The 26920-nt window shown below is 38.0% G+C and overlaps 1 protein-coding gene across 3 annotated transcripts in view; it reads right to left on the reverse strand.

Annotated features, from left to right (window-relative positions):
• Positions 1 to 26920, reverse strand: part of FNBP1L (formin binding protein 1 like) — a 53283-nt gene that overhangs the window by 25583 nt on the left and 780 nt on the right. For all 3 annotated transcript variants that reach the window (XM_071564889.1, XM_071564887.1, XM_071564886.1), the window contains exon 2: positions 2535 to 2650. In XM_071564889.1, coding sequence (XP_071420990.1) covers positions 2535 to 2650 — 116 coding nt within the window. The remainder of the gene's footprint in view (positions 1 to 2534; positions 2651 to 26920) is intronic.

The following is a 26920-nucleotide window of genomic DNA, read 5'->3' on the forward strand; positions in this document are numbered from 1 at the left end:
CATACAGTAAGAATACAGTGAATTCACTCAAGCAGTTCTTTGTATGCTGTACATGCATCACTTGTCATCTCATAGAAGACTTGGAACAGCTGCTACACCTGGGAAAGCCTCATCACTAAGTTGTGACAGTATAAAGAAAAAAAGAGTTATCAAAATGCAAGGATATATGCAAAGTGAATGTGAATTTCTGCCAGGACATAGACTGAAAACTGTTCTGAAAAATCCACTCGAGTTTTCATTGCTGGGTTTAGGTCTGTCAGAATAAGATCCATCAATGACCTCAACAGAATGGTCATGGCCACACTGAAACTGAGACAGAAAAAATGCCACCACACATCACTACCACTATCTCCCTGATTAAACTGGTTTCTTCTTGGTCTACCACTCAAGTACTGAGAGCCACAGAACTACCAAGAGGTGACCACTCACTGTAGTGTTTATACATCTACTAAAAACTGCGTAATTAAATTCAGTTATAAAGTTCATTATTAAGAGAGTCACAACACATTGTATTTCAGATTGTATTTCATTACAAAAGGAAAAAACAGTGATTGATATACTAGAAATTTCCATCAGAGACATTAATATCTATGTCACAGGCTATATGCCACCAGCACCAAAGCTCACAGAACAACAGTCCATCCCACAGGACCTTCTGTCTCAGAACTGCAAGCTGCAGGATGGTAAACTCCTCTGAAGGTAAAAATTTTGCTTGATCTCAACCTACTCTGGGTCTCTTGACTGTTTTGCATGGTAAAAAATGGTGAGTGTCCTCAAGAGCAATGATGGCTGAAAACAACTTGTTATCATAAGACAGTTCACTACTAAGCAATTGAGTCTCCCCTAAAGAATACACAGGGCAAGAGTCTCAAAGAGTAGCTTTGTGAACAGGTCTACTGGCAGAAAATCAGTCACCCTCTGACGTGAGTGCTGCCCAGACCCTGGCTGGCATCAGGCAGAGGTGCATGCATGCACTGTACAACGTGCAAGACCTGTGCTTCCCAAAGCTGTCATACTTACTGCACACAGTCAGTCAGTCCAGCCATCTGACAGAAGGGGCACTCGACAAAACTCTTTCATTTTTGAAAGACACTTCAAGAAAAATCAATAGTTTTACCCCGAGTAAAACGCTGAACAGAGAAAACTTCCCATTTTTAGTCAAAAATGTGAAGTAATGTTGTGATGTCTCATCTTGCTAGCTGTAGAATGAACCTTTAAATACAATTAAGCAAAATGGCATTTGTTCATACTATTTAATGAAAATATCTCAATAGATCTGTGCAAATAAAACATGTTTCTATTTTTAAACAAACAACTGAAAACAAATCAGAACTGGGCCATGAGCTGTGTTGTGCACGCTTCCAAACTTCCTTTACCTTCTCAAGTTCTTCTACACCAATTTAGGAAAAGTTGTATGTATTTCCCCCCTTTTAAGAAAAAAAATCCTTCAGTAAAGTAACATGTTATTATGTTAGGTGAATATACTCAACCAGATCAAAAGAAACTGATAAGAAAATCAAAAAGAAAATGAGCAGCCAAGGCAGAGAACACCCATAGCTCAGCTGTGAACGTCATTACTGTATTTATGAGGAAGGATTTCTGAACTCTCTATCTGGTGACAATCTAGTTTGCCAATGAAGAGACGATGGAAGAAAACACAGGAGAGGAGCTGCTATCAGCTTCAGCCTGACCAGGGCTGGGCAGCAGCTTCAGCTGAATCCCCAAAGGAATTCAAGACAGCAAAGAATATGGTGAAGGCCAAGTTCACAGGACTGTCTTACCTTAAATTTTGTTCTTCAAGCACTGAGTTACCTTGTGGTAAAAATCAATCCTACTCTATTCTGAAGAAAGTGCTTCTCTGTCATTTCATTGCTGCTGCTTACCTTGCATGATCCTGAAGGGAAATTCCTACTGGACCTAAAAGATGCCTCACTTGGCAGCAACACCAAGTAAAGTGCAAAGGTCTGAAGGGCTGGCTGGGTTACAGTCTCACCCAAGGGAACAGATCGGCTATGGAAAGGGCACACAGTAAGGACAGGAAGACCTGTGGCTTTCTCAAGTTCTACTCAATCATTTAAATGAGATTTCTTAACACAACACAGTGCACCTCTTGCCAATTCACCATGAGAAATTAATTAGCAGCACAGGCTTGTGGAGTGATCACACACACACACACACACACAACTGTAGATAAGGATAATGCACTTTACAATAAACATGCTGAGAGTCAGTGAAAAAAAATTACTATGGTTTTCCTTTATCTTTAATTTTCCTTTAATTTTAAGTCTTAAACCTTTTTTGTTCAAAGATCTGAAGGGTGGGAGGAAATAGTAGGAGAGAAAGCAAAAACAAGCAAGCAAGTGCACACCCAAAGATAATTTTCTTTTTTGGACTGGTCTGTCATGAAAACAACTACTGATCTAATTCACTGGGTAAATGAAAACCAGTCATTAATCACATTACATATTTGCTCATCATCTGATACAGTGATTTTAAGTAATTGTTAAGATCCTTTTGACAAGAAAAAACCTTACCTCAGTTGTTTTGCATAGTTTTGCTCAATTTCTATCCTTTCTTTTACAAATTTTGCGTATTTCTCCAAGAAGTCTATGCCCCACTGTGTATGCTTATCCAAGTTATCAAACTGATCCTGTAAAAACAAAAGGAAACAAAAATCCCCAGAATTAGTTAAGAATCACAATGACACATGGTTTCTTTATGAGTTGTGCTGTGAGGGAATGCTTGTTACTTGAGTAGAGGTTATTTCAGTTATAAACCAGTCACGTGTCTATAAACATTTACCCACCACACACCAGGCTGTGTGTGAGGCACAGAGCTACCTCTTTTTGTAAAAACAGCTCTAAATGCTTGCATTTTAAGTTGTAAGCAGCCCTTGATCACTTTCACAATGCAAATGTGTCTCCTTTTTCCCTCTGAAAATCCTTTATTTCAAAAGACAGCACACACACCCAAAGATCAGTATTCAGTAAATAGGCAGTTTTAAAACATAAGAAATTATAATTACAAAAAACTACTTTCACGATTACCCACTGAAAAAAATATTATAAATTATGGCTGCATGATTAAATTGGGTGTAGTCCACATATCAAAGACATTTATTAAATCAAAACTACATACCCAATTCATATCAGCTCTAGAAGGAGATTCCAAAGAAAGCAAACCTGTCCTTAGCCATTAAGAGAGTTAGAGCAAAGCAAGGGCACAAAACAAAGAGGAGAAACAGCCAAAAATAAGCCACACTTCAAAAAAAGTAGGAGAATTTTTGATATATTAAACATCCTCAAGACCAATCTTGCACTGTATTCTGTACTGATCAACAGGTGGAGGATACACCTCTTGGGACAAGTTGAAAATTCAAAAAACAAGTGGAAATATGGGGATTACAAAGCAGGCAGGACTGAATAAAGGTACAAAATACAGCCCAGCAAACATTGTCTAACACATATTCGTATTTTACACTAAAATATCTACCACAGTGGAATAATCAAGGATTTTCAGCTTGCAGCAACATTTAAGTAAATTTTTAACAGTTACTTAGTAACAAATTTTGTGTCTTATAGATGCTGAATCCAAATACACTTCACAGTTAATTTAAAAAATAAAAAGCAGAAAAAGGAGCTAAGAAAGCAATAAGGCTCAAAGTTTATTTAACTTACACAAAAAACTGTGAGGGGTGTTTATCAAGAGGGTTGCAGATTCAGGAACTTGCCTGACCCTAATGAATAATGTCAAACCTTTGGCATTAGCAACTAAAGTTCAGTTTCTCAACACACACTAGGATGATCTCAAGTTAAATCAAAAAGTGACACAAAACGCTGCAGGGCTTAAGACTTAAGGAAAACATGTCACCTAAAGAGACACCACATCAACACACCTCTATACAACCAACAAGAATAAAAATAAAAAGAACGTAACGGGATTAAAGTTGCTCTCAAATTCCACCTTGCAGGTCTTAGTTCCTACACCAGAGTACCAACCACAGCCATCAGTGCCCTGAACACTCCAGTCCTGTGGCTTGCACGTGCTGCCAACCAAAAGAATCCACCCTGTCCCATCACAGCCTCTGCATCCCTCTCGCCACCAAAACCATACCCACTTTCCCGGATCTGTTTCACCAGAGAACCACATAAACAGCCCAGAGACAGGAGAGGGACTGAAGATGAGATTTTAATGGTTTTGGGAAAACATGGCCTGTATCTCATATTATTCTTATGTGTCCACTTCACACCAACTGGACATTTCCACTCTAATGTTTTGTCAAATAAAGTGACACTCCTGGCATTGTTTTTGGAAAACCTGTACATGCATTGTTTGGGTGTGTGCAGAGGGAGAGAGCTGCCATACATTGTCAAAACACAGTTGAAAATATGCAAAAAATACATCCTCAATCTCAAGAAGCATTTCTTTATTATATTCCACTCATTTTTGTAAGGACTCCTACAAAAGTAACCTAGCATCCAAATGAAGTTTCTAAAAGGTGCCTCTGGCATGGAGTCAGTATCTAACCCCATTCAGCACTGCCCTCCCTCAGCACACAGCAGGACAAAGCCTGGGCTGACCTAATTAGGCTCTGCAGGGCACAAGGCTCTCATTTGCTGCTAAGGTTTCATTGGCACTACTGACCTCCACAGTACTTGTGTTTCCAAACATGCAACCAAGACAGGGTGGCTTTCCAAAGGTTTTTTTCAAACAAAAAAGGACTCTACTGGTCAAACTTCATTATCTGCAACTAATACAAAACTGGAATAGAAAAAGTAACATTTAACATGCTGTCACTCTTTACCAGAAGCATTTCATCACTGACCAAGTGAAAAAACTCTTCTTTTTCCCCTCAGTTATTCATCTGATTCTAGAAACAGCATGCCCTGTGCAAAGACAGCTTTGTAGAATTATCCCACAGCTGCACAATTTTTCCAATTCTCTATAAACAATAAACCAGAGGATGAAAGTCCACCGAGATAAATGAGCAGAAGATAAAGGCAACAAATAGGCAGAAAGGAATGGCCTTCTCTAAAGGCTTCTGGAGGTGAGTTACAAATTTACTCACAGTCCTTCCAACTTCTCTACAGAAGCATAAACGTTTGAGCTCTGGGCCTCAATTAAGCAAAAAGTTGTCTTTTCACACAGGAACACAAGCACAAATCTGCCAGACTACTGCAAAGGAAATCAAATTAATGCACTGAGATACAGGACAAGTGATGTCTTCAATGGGGAAAAAAATGAGCAATGATAAATGACTTGTATCAGGCAATATCGTACAGATGAAAAAATGGACCGAATACTTGCAGTAAAATTTAGGCCTATAATTGCAAAATAAATATATCAGTGTATTAATTTGGCTAGCTCCTTTATAAGAAATCTGAAAACTGCATTAACTAGAGATCAGCAAAAAGCAATTAAAAAAAAAGTGCACATCCTACAACATCTTGCGATCTACACCTCAATAATTAAGTGTGTTCTCAACAATGTTTCCAGGCAAATACATTTTGCTGTTTGTCTGGTACCTCCCCACACCTCTTAGCAGCTGAGCAGACAATTTTTGTAAAAGAGTTTATTAAAACTGCAGCTGACTATCATTAAACTGATTAAGGTCAGCTAATGAACGGTGGCCCTAAGGAGAAACTACCCACTCAAAAGCTGCCCTGTAGCCCAAACTCTGCAAAACAAACAAACAAACCTGACACTTGACAAGGAGTTTGTGGTAGGTCAATACAGACTATTCCAAAACTAATGTCACCTCCCTAAATTTTAGTTCCAGATTATTGACCAGAGCCACAGATCAGTGTTATAAACACTCCAGGTCTGCAGTTCTAAAGCTGTCCTGTACTTGCAGATAGCAGGAGGCTTTACAATAACAGCGGCTGAAGCACCAAAGAGGGAGCTGAGTTGAAACAAATCTGCAACGCAGACAAAACAGACTCTCCCCAGTTAAACTCTCCCCACTCTTACAGACACATGTTATTTTCCCCAAACAAGCCTCAAGAACCAATAAAAAGAAAACATGGAGATCTCTTCAAAAGAATAAGCATGAAAGGAATGCTACAGCATAAAAACCAAACCCTCAGTCCTCCTAAAGCTCCCAGTACCTACCGCAGACTCTGGGCTAGTGTAGGAGGTTCAGATAACAGGCATTAAACCTGGCTGAGAGTTTTAAAGGGTTAACGTTCCCAATTTTCATAACTTTGGAAAGCAATTTTACTTGCATTTGAAGCTAAGATTGTGGTATCACATTCTATTAAAAAATGCTTCTGTTTTACCATCTTATTCCTTTACGTTAAGTAAACAGTTTTCTGCATCAACATCAAGCTGCTGATCAGTCTCTCATTTCACTGACCCCCAAACAACGCAGCTGAAGCTTTGAGTCACATTACACAGACGTACATAGACTTACAAGTTTAAGAAACCTACCCCAATTAATTACATCTGCAATATCTTTAAAATGTACTTAATAAAGTGTTTTATTTGAAATCATGATACTTTGCATTAATTATTCTACAATAATTTTCTTGTCTTTTGACTCAACTGTACATCACGATTTCCATACTTTTATCTGACCAAGTTTAATCAGCAGTTACTCAAGGGAACTTATTTGCAGTTTTGAAGCACTGGCTCAAGGTAAGTTCTTTTCCCTATTCCTCATTCTCAGGTTGCCCAGCCAGTCTAAATTTCCAAGTTAGTGTGTGGGAGATTAAAAACTCCATCCCCTGTTTTGGTCTCTGAATTCTTAACACTTATGCAGTCTGATATAAGAAAATAAATACTATGCCAGTGTCCAGAGCATGGAATAGCAGGAATTAGGACTTGTTCAGGGACAAAACCCTCAAAATACTTGGCATCAAAAAAAGCCCCTGTCCATTTATGGATAGAAATGTGCACTTTATTATCACTTTATGAAAAGCAATGAATTACTTAAGCACACAACTGCAAGCCCACAGTAATCCAAGTGAGAAAGTGTGGCTGATTATGTAACTTAACCCTGATCACAGCAGTTCTTGTTTACTCAAAAAAAGCCCATGAGGGTTTATCAAATGAACCTGAATTACAGATACATTTAAACGACAGGTTAAATCTGCACAATGTCCTTCTCTCCTGCATGAGCAGTACTGCAGAAGAGAGACCCAACTCTATTCAAGAAGTTAAATATTTTAAGTTACAAAACATTATAAAGTGATTACTTCACATCCTAAGATTTTATAAAACTCATGAAATATCTGAATTGTTTCTGTGAAACATTATGCAGCTTGACTTTGATTTTAATTTTTTAAAATGAAGATCAAGGCCTTGAATTAATTTCAACTGATCCAACATTTTACATGAATGAGGCACCTCCAGGTAAATTCATTTATTTAAAACAACAAACAAACCAACAAGCAAAAGTAATAAAAATAAAGACACAAACCAACCAACCAAAAAACAACCACCACACTTGCAGTGTCCTACAAAGAACTTCCTGATGAGGGAACCATAATGAGACATAAATATATTAATGAGACATTAACAGTACACTGTAGTGTATCCTTCCCTGTTTGTCTTCAGTACAAGTTAATTATAAGACTGTATTTTAATTAGAGCATTTTGCACTAATCTACTTCTGGCAATACATTTCAGTTTTTTCTGATCATGGATACCTCTTCACTGTCTGTTTTTGGTTTGTACTTTTGTCTCCATGCATTCCTGGGTCCTTTTCTAACCTAGAACAAAAGCTCTTCTATTTTCCTGTCTGAACTGATTATCAGTTCCCTGTATTCCTGCCTGCTTGTTTTTATAATTATCAATTTGGTCTTCTGGTCTTTCTTTTTCCTTGCAACTGCAATATGCTTCTTCCTAACAGGCTGACAAAAGCTGCTTCCAGCTAAACAGTAGTTTATTTTTTTCAAAACACCCTGTTAGTTTTATGACTAAAAACTAACAAAGAGCTGTTTCTGTATCAGGAACAAAAAAGAAAGTGCTTTGCTTTTCTGCTTTCTACAAGTTCTGGATTGCAGCTTCCAGAGTAATCTGCAAATTGTACCTCATTCCTCTCTGAAAACCATCCAGGTATTACAGTCAAGAGAGTGGAAAAAATGTGGCTGTGAGCAAACAATGGCTAAGCATTTTACAGACTCAAAGACTCAGTGAGAAGTTTCAGAGCAGCAACATCAAAGCCACATCTACACTGGAAATAAAGCAGAGGCCCTCAGACTGTTACAGATCCATATACAGAAATTAAACAGTACTTCAAATTTTAATCTCATATTAAAAAAAGTTCACTACAGACTGTATGAGCAAATCCACTGGATACTATGAAGAAAAATCTGCTAGTCTTTTGGAGACATAAAAAAGAAAAATACATCCTAAAAGAAGTTTTGAAAACAGTTTGTAGGTTGACCTTCAGGACACAGAACAATTTTGTTTGCAAAAAATTAAGATGTGGTGTTAACAGTAAACTATGTCACAGCTTGAAATTATTTAAGTGAGAAACTGCTAGAAATGCACAGGGCTTGATATGCAAAATGAAAACAACAGGAATTAAAAAATCACTTTTAGCTTGACAAAAGACTACTTTGTTTTAAGAATTAATCAACTTGGAGCATGAACACAGTATGAAAAATCCATCTGCCTGTTAAGCTTTTGCATATAATCTTAAAAAGTAATACCAGTGACAACTTGGATTCTAAAAAGTCAATTTCTATGATTAGAAAAACATTTGCATGATGAAGTGAGCAAAACCCTCAAAAGTAGTACTGAACCCCTGGAGATTCAGCCATACTGTAAGATGAAGGTTTCTAAAGCAAAACTAAAAATGGAGAGCTGCAATTGAGGAAGAGAAATCCAAAGTCTGTTTTTCTTTTTAAAGGTGTTCTCAGACCATCAGCAAAGGAACTGCTTTGGAAACTTTAGATGAAAGTCAGGTCTGGCAGAAGGGGATGTCTTGTCTGACAATTATCAACTTCACAGGTGTGGAACACACTCATTTTCCAGGAAAGGGCAGGAATCTCTCACAGGCAGACTATGAGTGGAGAAATTTGTGACTGCTTTTGGAACAAGCAGCTAGAATTGCAGCAGAACCAAGTTCTGCCTCTGGAGATTGGCAGATCAGCTGAGAGACATTAGAGATCCCAGCTGTGCACTCCATTCACCCACAGCACTGACTGCAGCAGTCGGACTAATGATCAGGTTGTAACAGCACCAGTTTTCTACCAGCAGAGCAAACTGATTGAAAGAATTCATGGCTGGGATACTGAACACCCACGTTAAGTGAAGAGAGGAAAGAACACACTGCCACAGACAGCACCTCAACTCCTGCTTGTCCTACTAATGAATCACCTCCAGAATTCCGCAGTTAATAGAAGGGCACGTTCGTAAGAACAAACACAGTGCATCTGCCTCACCGAATCACACTGTAGAAGAAAACCTCAATCCTTGCAGGTGCATCTCTGGCTCTGCTCTCTCTTTCTCCCAGGGCACCCCTGCTGTCTGCTGTGGAGCCCACGGGCTGCAGGAGGGCAGGTTCCCAAATGCACCGTCTCCTCCTGCTCAGGAATGCCTACTGACAGTGTGCAGTGCCCAGCACATGGTTACAGGTGTCCTCCCTCTCTGCTACCGACCACAGACTCTCCACATTGTGCCTGTCAAGGAACAGGCTTGCTCACTGTGGGTACGTGTCAGCTTTTACATCTTTACATGGAGGTTAGAAGGAGGTAGGACACTGTCCCAGGCAAACAGAACAGACTTCCTTGCCACCACCACCTGAGAAAAATATAAACACACACCTGTGCTCATGTGAAGCAATTATCACTGGAATATACATATACATAAAATATGGACCAGGAACTCCTGCTTTGAAAACCAGACCAGAATCTGCTCACTCAGCTTTCAAACAGCTCCTTAATCTTAATAAACTTTTAATTGGGAGGATATTTCTTTTAAATACTTAGTTCTATTTTAAGCTTAATTCTCACTATAAGACACAATAGGCCATTTTCAAAGATCTCCACCCAAGACAATAGCAGATTACAAATCATATATATTTATATATTTTCAAGGATTATTGGATTAAAATAGTTGCAACCTTAAGACAAGAACAGCATTATACTTGCTTTGTATTAAAAAAAAAAGGACAAAATTATGTCCATTCCTCTAAAGACAAAAAAAAATCTTATTTTCACCATAGCCAAGCCAGAAACAGGCACTTCCTGAGTCTCCTGAGAATGGCTGAATGCTGTTAATAAACAGACTGAAGTGTAAGTACTGAAGCATTTCAGTTCTAGTTATGTCCCTTGGAAAAGGAGACAGGAAGACTAAGTTTAACCCTAAATGAAGTAAGCATGATATGATGCACCACAGTAAAAAATGTTGTACAACGCTTAGAGACGCTGTTGCTCATTGTAAGAAATAGCTGGAGAGTATCCCATCTTTACAGCAAAAATGGAATAACAGAGTGTAAAGCAGTGGGTCTATCTATCAACGAAGCAAAATACTCAATTTGCCGTATGACCAAGAGCCATGAGAGGTCTCAGGTGAAGCAGAAGTTCTGTACAAAACCAGCATATTTATTGCATGATCAACAGCAACCTGCAGAAAATCTGCAAGAACAAAATATCTGGCTTAGGAAACAATGCTGCAAGGCTTGTTTTGAAACATTGTGTAAAGAATCATTTAGTTCTTCAGTTAGAAAATATTATTATATGGCTCAACACTCAATGCACAAGGTTAGTGTTTTAGTGCATGACTAAATAACCCACCGGTGAAACTACTGAAAACTTGAAAAACTTTTAAAAGCTTCTCAAGTTCCATAATACAGATAGTTCCATAATATTATTAAAAATGCATCCACAGAACACTGACTCAGCAAGCAACCCTGACACTGTCCAGTTCTTGCACAGATGACAAACCCTTTCTGCATTCTGAAGGATGTTCTTTAAAAACTTGTAGAAACAGGAAGGAGATCTTTCCTACTGCCAAGTACTTCAGCAAATGGTTAAGTTCCTGCTGTGGCCAGTCTGGCAAGCATCTCACAGGCAGAGTATGCACTGGTATTCTCCTCTCCCTACACTAGGAGAGTGAACAGTGCCCTCCAGACAAGAAGGGAGTGGTACTGATGATAGAAAGAGAGACAATGGGGGAAAGATAAAGGTTTAGCACATGGAATATTATTACAGAACACCTAGATGCTCAACATCACAAATTCAGAAAACAAGATCCACTGGCTTTGCTGCTCATTCTGTTGCAATGAGCCTGGGCCCTCTGCTTTGCAGGACAGTCATTGCTCCATCCTATAAATGTACATTGTATTACAACATGAACATGGTAATACAATGGACATGACCATGAAATCACCTTACCCTGCACTATTTACTGAGCTTCACTAAACTGAAATATGATATTTAATGTAACTATGAGTTGGCATTCAACTTTGAGGCTAAAATATAGACTGTACTAGAGTTCAGAACCGCAACAGTCATACTCTGAACTCATTAAAAAGCCGAGGTGCCCATGACAGCAAGTGATTCAAATTGAAAACAAGGAAGTACTTTCTGCCAGTTGGGGGAAGTGAAAAAGAAGGGAGAGTATCAACTTCCCTCCTATCCAAATATCACTTCCTTGTCTTTATCTGCTCGGCTAATAAGTAGACTGTTTTGAGGATACCATTTTAAACTGACCTAAAAACTATAAACAGTTTAACTGGTATGATGCACAAATCCCATGCAGACAAGTGAATTTAGTGTGTTTCACAATTAAAAGGTGCATATTTAAGCCTTGCCTCAATAGAATAATTAGAAAGAAAAGAACCTATTTGTACAGGTTGAACCATACTGTTTATTATTCTGACAATTAGGGCAAATACAGTATAAAATATCTATACAAAATCCAGGCACTGAGTATAAGCTGTAGAATTTCACCATTTCAACACACAGAGAGCAAGATATATCCCTGATATATCCCTTACAACTTTCCTCATGTTTATTTAATATGGGTGCACATTGTTTGGAACCTTAAACTCATGTCAACGGTTCCCGAAAATAAATATATTGCATAATTTCTAAACAGCAACTGGAGCAAACAATGAACTCATAAGATAAAACTTAAGAGCACAAGAATAAAACATATCCTGGTCTTAACTTTCAGTTGACTTCTCACAATCGGTGTAATTACAATACCCAGTAAACCTACAAGAACTTTGTACTAAAATACTCTACAGTGGCCCTTCTGGTAAGATGCATCCTTTAGCTGTGAGCACACACAGACAAAATCTCCTCATTTAGCACAGCTCTGACAAACTGTTTCAACTACTGTCTGTACCACGATGTGTAGGAGCCTCCAGTGAACACAGCTGAGATATGAGAAGGTATGTCCCAGTGTTATCAGCTCCCATCAGACAGATTTGAGACAAAGTCATACCCCTTACATTTGTTGGTGCCGGTATTGAAAAGACAGAACGGTACTATGTAACTTGTCAGTATTTGCTCTCCTAAGGATGCCCGTACACAGGTATTTTGATCAGCCCCTTCAATCTTACTGAACTAAATCATTAGACTTTTACAGCATGGGAAAGGCTGCAAATACTATCAGAGTTAATCCCCACTGACTGTTCTGAGCACGCTCCCCATTCCCTGGCAGCAGACACTGCTCAGCACTCCAGAGGATCAGAGATCATGGGGGTCAGGTAGATACTCAAGGCCATGAACTGAACTGCCAAATGCTGTTTGGTTTTCTCAACTCCACAGACTAGGAGATTTTCCTGTAAAAACTCCTACTGTAAGGTCAACTTCCCTTCTCAGTATCACCTGTGAATATTTTGGTGTTCAAGACAAAGACTACAGCAGCAATAACTTTTTCCCTTCAAAAATATCTTGCAACAGTAAATACTTTTCCAACTTGATTATAAAACCAGATCCATATACTTAACAGGAAATTACCATGGCAAAAAATTAGAGCCTTTCTATCTTCTTTGGAGCATTATTTCTGATATAAATAACACCCTGGAAGAAAAAACCCAAACATATACACACAAAAACCCCAACAACAACAAACCAACAAACACCCAAATGCAAAAAAAACCCCAAACAAAACCAACACCCACACAAAAAAACATCCTCTCTTTTCAATGGAACCTACTGTACTCATTGTTTTTAAAGCAAAATTCATAGTAACATAACTGAATAAAGAATTTAAACTAAAACCAGATGTTACTACTGGCACCTCCAAAACAATGGAATTTTTCAAGCTTTTGTGATTCAGATAACATTAAAATGTAACACAATTCTGCTGTGTATCAGTTTATCTGAGAGTTTTTAAGATGTGAGCCAAGAAATGCACAGTAAAGTCTTCCTATATTTCACCACAGGCTTCAGAATCATAACCAGTACTGTAAGAATAAAATTACTTATAAAACTTTCTTTTTTCTAGTAGAAAAGTGCCTTTTTTAGTAAATCAAATAATACAAATATGCACTGTTTCTCTTCCATATTAGAAAAGTACTTCTGCTTGCCAAATGCCTTAAATTACAAACAAAACAAAGAGAGTGATGTAACTTAACCATAAGTGTATGCACTCCCATTACGACAGTCATGTTTTTGAAAAGGTAAAACAACCCTATTACAGCACGTTTGAACATAGATGTTGTAGGCACAAAAGCTGAGAACAAACTTCCATGTACTGAAAAGAAAACTCCACATTTTCAACCTGTCATAGTTGGGTTCCTCACTCTTTTCAAAGCAAACACAAAGCCCAGGCCTGAACCAGCTTAATCAAAAATTGTTATGCCTCTCAAGAATATACAGCAGCACAAAATAAATAATTGCCAGCATTCCACAAACCAGCTCACCTCACAAACAAATGTATCAATTAGTTACTTCATAGACACAATCAACAGTAACAAGAGAGCAATTTAAATGTAATTTAATGCTCTCTAAACTGTTACAGTTCTCAGCGTTCATCTTAATGGTTGTCACCAACATTAGTGTCCTTTGTTCTCCCTGTTGAGAGATACAATGTACTAACACCTTAATAACCCTTTTTTAACTAAGCCTATATGAAGTCTTTTGATTGATTCTGAACTTTGTTGCTCAAATTATTGCAATACTTCACATCAAGGATTCCAAACTCAACAATAAACTAAAACTCTTAATTAAAATCTTCACCCCCTCTTTTCCCCATTTCAACAAACAACTCGAGAGATTACACAATACATTTATCACCACATCTGCACAGTCACAGACATCTCTGATACCTGTGTATCTTGGAAAGAATTCTATTAACTTTTACAACTCTAATGCATAAAATAGTAACAACTATTTGGGAATAAAACAGACTTAATAGGTAAGGAAGTCAAATGGAAACAAGTAGATTCCCAGTACCTACAGCAGAAAATTGAATAGCAATAAAACTGGGCCCCAACACTAATAAATGCACAACTAGTAGATAAACACTGAGGTGGAATCAGGTATGTAAAATCCTGGAGAAAATACTGAATAAAGGTGTTTTTCCAAGATGTAACTTGGGTTTTCAAATACTAATGAAGGGTAATAGCACACCAAAAGTAATTCAAATAAACCACGTGCAGCTGAAACAGGGAACAGTTTCCAGCCAGATTAATGTAACTGGATGAGAAACAGTGTCAGCTGCAATTAAACACAGCTTTGTTGGAAAAGTCTCCACATACTGTTCTTCAAAGATAAACACATAAACTACATTATTTAAGCACTACCTCACACTTGCCTACTATTGTTTCCACTCAAAACAGTTAAAGCAATGACGGCTGCTGAAAAGTGTTCACATGGAAATCCTGATTCTGAAAGCCTGAAATACTCACGTGAACGCCCTCGGTAACACTCTACAGGTGTTGCAGATGTTTTACACCATATTGCAAGGATGATCAACACAGATGATACAAAGCCCAGAAGGGAACTACACACATCAGAAATCCTGCTGTACCCTGGGAGACAACCCTACAAGTAACTTCATGAAACTCCTTCTCCTTCACTGCCAACTTGCCATGCTCTTTGCTCCTCTTTTCCTCATAAAACAGAATTTAATACTACACAGAATACAGAAACTAATGCTGCTGAAACAACTGAATGAATTGTAATGTCAAAGAAATAAAAGACTATGAATAAAAATACAACAAGAAGATAGTCTAAACAAACTAAAAATGGAGCAAGTAAATTGTTAGGAACTTCTAGCAAATGAAGTCAAAAGAAACTGCTTTCAGGAAAAAGACATGCAGATACTGATGGGAAAAAAATTGCTTGAGATGTCAGGGTGCCATTTCCATTTCCTCCAACTTACTATTGGATTAGCTGTAGGGCAGAGACTATTGAAAGATAAAGGATCAAAAATGAGCAAAGCCTCAAATCCCTTTACTTATGATAGGAATATGTAAATTTTTACTTAAATTTTTCAAGTGCTCTCATCAGCTCTTTAAAAAATACAGTAACATCTTAAAAAAATATTTCTTACAATTAGATTAAGCTGCATATTGTGCTACTCTGAGATAAATAAAATCAACTGGAAATAAATGAAAAATTTGCAAAGTGTTCTTGAAGAAATACTTTAAAACTCACTACCTTCCTTAAGGAACAAAAACCCCTTTACATCACATGAAAGATTTTTTTACCTTGATCGAGAAAGGATAGGAAGAACCAACATTGTGAAAAGTTACTGTGTCTTCCTACGAGAGTAACTGTAACATCCTAAAAGTATCACATCCAAACAACTGTCAGATTAACTTGGGATATGGGGGCAGGAGCCTTCTCCCACAAACCAACACAAGTCAGCAAAAAAATCAAACCTCTTTTCCAATGACATAATGAAGAAAAACAGCCAGGAAAGCCGCAAGTTTCAGGTTTGACTTACAGACTTACTATGCCTGCATGATAAAAACATGATAAAAGTCTGAAGTGCTAAGTACAAAGTACTACAAACAGTCTATCTTGTATCATAAGAAACATGTACATGTAAGGTCTTTGAAATTCCCTATTCCCACTCTCCCAGCAAGCAGGACACACAAACCAACAGCAGCACTCCCTCCTAAGATCTGTGTGAAGATGAAACAACAGCTCTCCCTCATTTCAGAACTGACACTCAAGGTTGAAACCTGTGTTTGAAGCACTGACATTCCATTGTACCTCATAACTGAAAGCAGCAGGAATCCTGGCCATTCAGTACTATCACCTTCAGATGATTACATATCTCCTCAAGAACTGCAAGGCATTTTCTACAAATGATGTCAAAATGTATTCATTACCCAGCCCACAATTACAGCCTTGAAATATAAACCAGAGAGAACACAGAAAAACATTTTATCTAAGAATCACTAAGCATAAATACCACTGGCAACTCATCTTCAAGACTTTATTTTAAACCTCTAAATAAATTACTTCAGTTCAGCTATGGAACTTTCAGTGAAACTAAATGACAAGCCCCCAGAACCCAAACAGTTGGAAGTCACTGGGCACTGAGACATACAAGGACAAAGAACAGCGAGCATGGTCAGACTCACAGCGGGCTTGTTTGCCCCTGTTATGGTTTTAACATGCAGAACCAATCCCTGGCTTTACAAAACTCCAATTCACTAATGGGATGTTCTGGAAAAAACTTCTTGTTGAGCACAACTAACTACTCCTTCCTCACAATTTCCCTCTCAGGAATGCAGAACATAAAGCCGAACCTCAGGGAATGACACTGATCCCCCAGTGCTGGGCTGGCCCAGGAGGAACCACAACACTGATCCTGGAAACACAATAATTTCACTGCACAGCACCAGCACTCAAGTGCAAAAACGCCATTTTAGAAAGAAGTTGCTCTTGTTATTAGAGAGAAATATTAGTAGTAGCAGGGCCTCAGACTTGGGGAGATAGGTTAAAAGATCCCGGTTAAGTGAACGCAAAACTTCAGCAGAAATAACACAAAAGGCCTCACATCTCTTGCAAAACAAAAAAGCAATCCAGATAAAGCAAAACAAATAACCCACAGCCCTTGTCTCCCCAGTCTCAGTCTAAAGACTTAATCAGACCACCACACCTCTTGCTACAGGAGTAAATATTTGAGTATCAGGTGGTCAGGACACTCCACAGAACTGCTCAGCTTGGCTCCTGTGCCGACATTTCTACTGAAGTTTCAGAGAATGTCTACATTCCCCTCACATTACTTATGATGTAGAAAAATCCCAAGCATTTGGATTTTCCTGATAAGTTACTATTTATTTTCAAGAAATTAATTTTTCCTCTTTGAAACATGCCATCTTCTCAGACATGAGACCCATCCAGATAATCCAGTCTGGTTTTTGCCATCAACATGCTGAAGAACCTTTTAAGACAAGTTCAACCTTTCCCTTCCCTCCTCCAAACAAATATGTAACATCTTGATCATACTTCAGATCTCAAATGTCATCATCTACTGTTTAGCAAATTTCCCAGATAATAAACCCCACAGTTATTAGGATAAAATATTTAATTAAATAGATTAATTATAAATCCTTTAAAAGCAAAATTTTCACAACCATAAATACTTGTTCTTATCCTTGTTCTCCTAAATCACAATTCACAGCAGTCAAGGCTCATAAGCCTGAAATGAGACCCATTAAATAATTAAAGAAATAACAAAACATCAGCAATTGGTGCTGATTTAAATAATGCAGTGCAGCAAATACAAGCTACAGGTAGTGTGAGTGTACAAATACTCCCTCTCAAAGAAAAAATCTGCTCTGGAAATTTCCTGGTATGCAACACTTATTGTCAAGCACATTAATGAGTTTGACTGATCCTGTGAGATCTTTGCTCATAAAATGAACAAATATTGGTGAAATTGAATATGTAGATGAGTATCTACACTATTAGGGTCTAAATAAAAGTAGATCATAGGGGGATGAGGAAACCCTTATTTGACTCTTCAGAACAAAATTATTTTATCAGTACTAATTAATAGACCTTTAAACATTTTTCCATTGCTAATCAAAAATTCAAACTTGTTTTCAAAGAAAAACTAAGATAAAACATGTTTCATTAAAATGCATACAATGTGCATCATATCTCTGCAGCTATTGCACTTTATTGTTTTGTACCTTTTATAAACTAGGATATTAAGCTTTCTCTCACCTCAGCATTTGACTTCCTTCCTGAACCTCAAATCTATGTCCTACCCTAAAATTTTTTTTTAATTTCTACCTTTTTTTTTTCTTTTCTGAAAACTGGTCTCTTTCTAACCATTCCAATATCTGCAATCTTTACCCATTCTCCAGCCATCTCGTTTCTCAATTATAGCACATCCTTTCCTCTGGGATTGAGAGACTATCATTTCACCCCCATGTTTCTCAGGCATTATCTCTTCCTGTCTCTTCGCATCCTTCTCTATCGCATCAAACATGAGCTGCTTAACCTCCCTTTCCAGGGCATTGCTGCCTGATTCCAGCTTATTACCTCATTATACCAAAGGATTTGCTTTCCCTCAGACTCCAACGATCCCCTGCACATTTCCAGAGTATTTCCTGCATTCTCTCGGGCTGCCCCCGTGTCTGCCCTTTGCTCGCAGGGCTCACCAGCAGGAAGGTCCGAGGCTGCAGGTGGGATCACTGCCCATCGTGCTGAGCAATACTGGGGTTTGCACGGCTTTCATTTGGCATGATCCCTAAATGACCCAGACTCTGCTAGAACTCAAAGTTAATTGGATTTGGGATGCTTTTCATACTCTGAGTTTGTGTGGAACACAGCACAATACAAGGCTGTGACTAACAGTACCAGGTACGACATAAATACAAACATAAAATACACTCCAACTATTGATTACAGATGACAAATACCCTAAATACTCCTCTAATTGTGACTAACTTCATATAGATAGGAAAAAAAATGCAGGACAATTAGACACCATAACAGAGAGCTGAAACAGGCACAATTTATTCACTTACACGGATTAAAAAGTGTTGGGCATTATAAACAATGTAATTCCCTCTTCCAGAATATTCCTCTGCTGCAGAGACAGCCAAGTGCACTGCAGCACAGGTCTTGTCTTGGGTTCACACATATCAATTATTTTCCCACTCACAGCTACAAGAAAACCCTATGCAACCTAGACCAAATGCTTATTTAAAGACATTATTAGAAAAGTAAAATACTATTTACCTTCTCTGAAAGAAATGAACCATCTGGGGTGGAAACAAAGTGTATAAGACACACTCAAAGAAAACTCCCTCAATTACTCTGCCAACCAGAGTTTACAAAGTGAGGTTTTCACACCCCCTTGAATTGGGCAGCCATCAGCAGAAAGATTCCTGCAATCAAACACTCTCTTTACAATAGGATTACAAAGCAGATGAAGATCCAGAAGGCACACCCATTTTCATCACCTGCACTCACATCTTGTGCCCTCAAGTGTGCCAAAAGTCAGGGCTGCCTCTCAACTCTCCACTGCAATTGCTGTCATTCCTCAGAAGTTCTTTACTGCTTAAATAACTCCAAATACAAACCGAGTGCATGTCATTTCACTGCACAACGCTGAAAAAAAATAGCCCTTGCTTAATATGGAACTACAAAAACCCAGCCATGTCCCAGCCATGAAGAAGTGACTTGAATAGTACTTGCCTTGCCCCCTGAACATCTGAAACTCAGCTACTGTACCAGCTACTAAGGAGTAAATTAACTATCCCCGCCAAAATCAGGGTAAGCATAAGGGTTACATGGATACTATGAAAAAACTGGTGATATTTCTCATTAGTACACAGCAGATTTTACCCACTTAATGAGAAGATTTAAATGGTTACTCCAAGCAGATGATCCAACCAAAGACTATCAGGTCAGGTAATTATAATTTGTTGCTTCCTGTGTTTTGCTTTTAACATTTTAAAGCACTATATTGCTTTGCCCTTACACATTAAGGAATGCTGAAGTATTCTACAAATACAGGTATTGTCACAATATTTGTTTAAAACAAATAAACAAACTTTATTCCAATTTTACAACCCAACTAACAGAGACAAAAAGTAAGTTTACTTCCCTAAGACGACACAAGAGTTCCACAGTAAAGTCCAAGAAAAATTCAGGTACTGTAATACTACAATTTTAGCTCATAGTAAGACTGCACTTCTCATTTGAAAGATGTAAAAAGTAAGAAAATTATGGACAAATGTACAAATCACAATGCCAAAAAGCAGTTATAGCAGTCTCATGTCCTTTTCGTTGTAAATGACAAAGCAGAACCAGAGCTCTGATTTAAAAAAACAAACAAACAAACAAATAAATAAAATATATTTGTGAATCTCACATGTAACTATATCAAATTTCCATACAGTAGGAATTACCAGAAAATTTAGTACCCCTAAGATTAAGCCCTTTCTTGTTCTTTCCACTTAGCAGGAAATCCAATACTGCTACCACTCTCCTCTTAGACTGGAAGTTGTAGCTGACAAAAAAAAGAGCAACAACACTCCTACCACTCTCCTCTCAGACTAGAACTTGAAGCTGAGAAACAAACAGCAACTCATAAATTTATTGCAGATAATTCCATAAACAAAGTCAGTGTAGAGGGTCTGCATTTTAATGAAAACCAGAAGGCTTTTATTAGTATAATCCTTTTTTTCCCTTCTTTTCCCATCCAGCTGAAGCACTGACACACATCTGAAGACAAACCTCCAAACTTTCTGCCAAGAGAGCACTGGGCCTGGGGTACGTAAACTCACTGGGGGCAAAATGAAACAAGCTGACTGGAATTTCAGCTTTCACTGAACAGTTTGTTCCCCATTACCAGGAAAAAGCTGAACACATCTGGACTTTGGGGAATTCTTTTTCTACCAAAAAGAATTCATGTTGCTTAAAAAGTATGCACATGTGTGCTACAAAGAATGAAAATTTAATCTGAAACGTGTTAAATAACTTCCCCTCCATAAAAAAAAACAAACGAAACCAAAAAAACACCTTGTGTTACTCAATTTCTGGCTTTACCAAGCACACCAAAAAGTGCTCTGCAAATGTAAGGACTGAAGTATTTAACTACTGTATTAATAACAGAGGGTCTCACCCAGATCAATCCAGTGTAAGAACTAATTTAAATACAACTCTAATTAACTCTTAGACATTTTAGACTTAGTTCAGTAAGTCTGCAGCATCAGTGACAACTCCACACAAGCATTAACACAAACCTTCTGCCTTCCAGTATTTACCTGCCAACAGCTGAAGGCACAAATAACACCCACCTGGGCACCCTCACCACATGAACACGTTGACAACACACTTTGCTCTACTCGTGCTTTTCTCCATCCTGAATTCTGATGCATTTGCCATTCCAAAGGATCATTATTTTGACAGATACACTCTTAAAAGAAATCCTCTGCTTGGTTGAGATAAAAGATCTTGCAATCTCCAACAACCTCCTGCTATTGTTACTCAGGAAATAAAATGACAGCTGTAGCATTTGGAATCTTGATACAGGCACCTCTCAGATTTTGTATTATGGATAAGGATACTGCACATATTTTAAAAAAGACAGCAATATTTTTCCAGTGTTCAGAATACCCAGATTAGTGAAGTCCCATGAATGTTTGTACAAACTTCATTGAAAAGCATACGCATTTCCAAGGACATAAACAAGTGGGGCCATAAATAAAAAGATGCCTTTTTCATAGATATCAGGTGATAAAATTTTCAGATAACAGATAGTCAAGGACATATGTATGCATTCTTAAGTCAAATTATGTTCAACATCAAGCCCAAACTGATACAGTCTCATGACACTGACACACCCCTTCCTGGAAAAACCAGTAAAAAGGTCAAATGTTTATGAACCAGACAATTGCTGGAAAAATGTGGACAAACATTATTTCCAATCAAAGCCCAATTGTTTTCACTCCAAAGCCTAAAGTAACTACACTTTCACTAATCAAGTATTTGCTCTTTACATAACTTTCCATTTGGACGTCTCAGAGGTCTTCACAAGGATGGGACAAGACAAGCCCCACCGCACCCCTTGAGAAAGGCCCAAACATCACAAAGGCTCTGCATCCTCGAGATTCAGGAAATGCACAGCCAGCCCAGGCATCTGGAAAACTCCGTAATTTTATACTTCAGCCACAAGACATTCTTTGCACACATTTGCAGCCCACAATAGCAATAGCACTGAATGGAAGGAGAATCCACACACAGTGCTGCCTGCAAACTGCGGGGCAGGTCAGAGGAGAAATCTGGCGGTGGGGGGTGGAAATCCATGGTCCATCTCTCAAACATTAAACAGGATATTGCCTTTAACAAATATGTTAGCACACAGGAATGTAAGTTTACAAAATATTAAGATGCAAAAGCACAGAAGAACTTCCACATGGGATATGGTTTGATATTTACAATTATTTACAATGCTACTGACTACATAACCACAGTCACATCAACTGCAAAGAAAGGTTTCTCAGTTTCAAACCACATGGAAAAAAACCTTTATTTAGCTAAAAAATAACCATATTTCCTAATCTATCAAACAAAAATACGATAAATAATTACAACAGAAATATGCTACCTAACATTAGCTACTTTTTGAAGCTAACTTTTACATATTTACATTGTGTAGATGTCTTCCATATACAATTACACTTGATAACTCTTCAGATTAGACAACACCATCACAATTTATCTCCTGAAAAAGAGACATGAAGGAAACAATGTCTGAAACAGGCACTGAAAACATAAGAAAACTCTTAACAGCTTTTGAAAAATTACTGATGCAACTGAGTTATTTAATATTTTTATAAATAGAACTTGGGTTTAGGCACAGAATAATTTTTGTTTAAGGAAAGATTAAAAAGAGCATATACCCAAATATACTTTGATCTTTCTTTGGTCCAACATAACTAATTTCTAAAATACTATTGTACAGTGCCAGTGATTTCTTAATTATAAAAGATGGTGTGCTTCTGGCCCCAGGGAACTCACAACAATAGTATCATTAAATCTTCTATAGACTTTTTTTAATCATGAAATCTTAGCACAAAAGCCCTCAGCAAAATTTCTGCTTTAAATATTTATCAAGAGGTGAGAAACAGATGGCTAGACTGGTTCTACAGACTGAAAATGTTCTGACATGGTATTCAAAGTCTTTTTCTGCCAAGTGCTATTAAGGGGCTCACAGAGGTTCGAAAGACAGAAAGTGTATCCAAAGTCAAAAAACATCCTTCCTGGTTTGCTGGTTTGGTTTTTTTTTTAAAGAGACAGCACAAACTCTGTAATTAATTTCCAAAGAATCCACTTCAGAGTGCCAATCACACGGTGTTTCCACTCATTAAGCCAAGAACTTCATTATCGACTGTTCCAGTCCCCAAAGCTCAGTGATCTTCAGCATCAAAGCCAAGGCACTACATATTCAGTTTAACAGCACAATAACCCAAGATGACAATAACCAGGGACATTTGGTTAAATATTCGACGTTAATGTTATTTGTGCACTTCTTCACGCCCATCACAAAAGGAACCCCAGACGTACAGAAACACACACACTGAACAGATGCTCATGCTGAGCAGATTCTCAAACAGATCATAATCCATCACTTTTATTTCCAAATATTTAAAGTGAGTAAAAACCCCCCACAATTTTAGTTCCATTCATCTATTCATAATTTTAGTTCCATTCATCTATTCATAATATGACCCGTGTATTGCAGCACTATTCAATGGAAGTCATAGAGGCACCTTATAGTGCAAATATGCAAGTCTGACCACAACTTCAATGTGTAAACCTTCTTACTCTTCATGAGGTGAACATGAATGTGCTGCATTTGAAGAAAGCATGAAAAAATCCAGAGAGTTCATTCTGAAAAGAGTATCTAAATTAACAGCAACAATTTGCTATCACTCATGAAGTGCAGCAATTCTACTTTGCAAGTATGTGCTCTCTTTTATGAGATGATTACTGCTTTACAAATGCTACCTAGGAACAAGTTAAATGTCACAGACGGAAAAATTTGACACACAACAGTCAAATTCTCAGAAAATAAAATTTCAACTGGATTACAGAAGACAAGACTTCCCAGTTCTCACTACTCTGTTCTAACCATTAAGAAAATATTATGCAAAGCAGTTCACTGAAGTATCTGAGGTTTTGTGTGGTCATACCATAAGGAACATGCTGCAAAGTGACCACAAAGATATATACACTGATGAGAATAAAACTCTTGGTGGAAAATTGCTTTCAAATCAGAATTTTCTGTTGCAATGAGAAAGCAGAAAAAGGGAGCATATTTCCCACAGCACAGAAAATGTTGTGGAACGAAACAATTCTAATGGCAGAATAGCTTATAGTATTCAATACTTATTTTACTATTATTAATTTACATTATTTTATACATTGCTATTAAAAGAAACACAACAAGGAGCAAGCTGTTTAGTCAAGACACACTGAAAAGCACCAAGTGCCTCTAAGTGCTTCAGCCTGCTCAAGACATGCAGGTTCTGTACAATGCACACCCACTTCAGAGCATGGGGGTGTAGTCAAAAAAAAGAAAAGTTGCTGAAAAACAAAAAAACCCACCAAAATTCACAAACAGAAAGACCAGCTACCAAATTAGAAAATACTGGCCAATCAAAGAGTATCTTTCCCTTGTCCTATCCCTAATGTAAACATTTAATTAGCATATGTATCATTTCAACAGCAGAATGGCCACACTAAACAAGTAACACATCAATACCAGACATGAGTTGCTTACCTATTTACTTTATTTTTCTTCTAGCTCCTTATTTGCCTCTATATTCATTTATGCCCACTTTTTACTTTATCAGAAATAGCATACAGTCTAAGATGCCAGAAATGATGAAAAAAAAAGTCAGAACTGTGAACCAGCATAAAATACTAATGAAAAGGATGAAAACAGATATAACTTAATGTGGCCGTTAAGGAGATATTAAAACACCTGACACACAACCATCAAAATCACTTCAGTGAATCAGCAGAGCATGCGTACAGCTCTGCAAATGTTCTGAAAAACTATCAGCTAGATACCAGTCTTAATCCTGCAAAATTCCACCTTATGACAGGTGAAAGCACTAACGAAGGAGAGCTTGAGGCACAGTGAGGTCTCCAGATGAGCAAACCCAGAGCAGCTCCAGCTCCTCCTGAAGCTCCATTGCTCCAGCTACAGTAGAACACAAACATGACTAATAGTTTATTCATTCATTGTTCAGAGTCTTGTCTTTAAAGACCCACAAATACTGTTTTTCCTTGTGTTTTTTACCTAGATTAAAGCTAATGTTTAATTATTTAATTTTGTGCCAGATCTTGAAAAAGTAACCTTTACTTGCAAATTGTTCAGTTAGTGTTTGATACTCTTTACAGTCAGTAAGAGAAGCACTGAATATTTTTCCAACTAAGAAACCAGTTTGCTTTATAACCCTAACAGATTTTTTAAGTATAATTAGATTCAACAGAAAAAAACCCAAACATTTAAAAGGTACACTGTAATGTAAAAACTTGCATTGGCAAAGTCTAGTTGTATAGTTACACACTGACCATTTTATACATAAAGTTACCTCATTCATGTAGAGTTGCAGAACATCTCCTGATATCAAGGAAATAATATATTAAATTTTGCTGAAATAAAAGTTTTGCGGTAAAACTTCTAGCTTAAACTTTTAGCATTATTTTTTCAAATTAGCACATAACAATCAGTGACTTAGGACCAAAAAAATATAACAAGTTAAGATAAATTTCAGCTAGGTTCATAACACTGTGAATGAAATGCCTCTCATTAAAAGGAAGTCTGAGGTCACAATTCATCTTTTTGTATATATTTCTGAAGCGTGGTAGAAATACGCTTTCTTACAAAACTGAAAAGACAAGACAACTGTCGCTTACAAGCTCAACAAAGAAAATTACAACTAAGAGACTACAAAAATGAGCAGATATGAGTAAGCTAAAACTGTTTTCTAAAGCAATACATATGCGAGTGCTTACAGAAGAAAATTCAGTGCTTATCTCAAATCACAAACTCCACTCTTCTAAAGTGACACCGACCTACACCACTCACCTGAAAAATATCCTAGTATGACCTGCACACACTGGTGCAGCCAACATAAATGACAGCTTTTACTTACTCTTTATCATCCATGTTACAATAGTTTTACATGTCAGGCTTGTTACAGCAGTGCTACCAGTACCTCAAAAGTGTCTTTTATCTGAATTCTCATCATGCCTATAAATCCTAGTTAAGTACAAGGTACTATGCAAAACACCAAAGTAACCCCTAAATACCTTTAAATCAGGCTTCTCCACGCAGTACACTTGATGCAACGTTATTACATCTTCATTTTGCATAGTCAGACACGACTTGCTCAGGTGGCCCGAGGAGCTCGCTGGCATTCCCAGCCCGTCCGCCCCACCCAGGCACTGCCTGCAGCGCCGCGGCTGTCCCGGCTCCTCGGGCAACCCCTTGGCTCGGCGAGGAGCAGATCTTTGCTCCTCCAGACACAAACAGCCCTTTACTACGCAGTGCTGATAAGGGGATTTAATTCCACTTTAAAAAAAATATAATACTAGGTCCAGGTTAAGAGTCCCTGAGCAGACTTCAAGACGCAATGTTTAGCTTTGTTTTGTTTGTTGTTTTTTTTTCTTTAGCACAAGTGCCTGCCCTTCACAGTCTTTGCAAGCAAATAAATGAAGGGCAGGCGGCATTTACAGCGGGGAGGTTAAACCCTCCTTGGTACTCTTCTCTTTTGTGCCTAAGCTTTCCCACGACCGGTGTGAGCGCCAGTCGGGGCGGGCAGCCCCCAGAGGAGATGGAGCTCCCACCGCTCCGAGCCCATCCCGGGGCAGCGCCCGCCCCGTCGCCGGCACTGCCGGGGAGCCTCCCGAGGGCGACGCTACTTCGGCAGAGCGCGAACGCGAGGCAGACACTCCGTCTCCCTGCTGCCAATTCTTCGTATTTAAAACAATTACAGTAAAGCGCCATCCAATGT

This window comes from Pithys albifrons, chromosome 10 (genome assembly GCF_047495875.1).
Source record: "Pithys albifrons albifrons isolate INPA30051 chromosome 10, PitAlb_v1, whole genome shotgun sequence".
Taxonomy (NCBI): domain Eukaryota; kingdom Metazoa; phylum Chordata; class Aves; order Passeriformes; family Thamnophilidae; genus Pithys; species Pithys albifrons.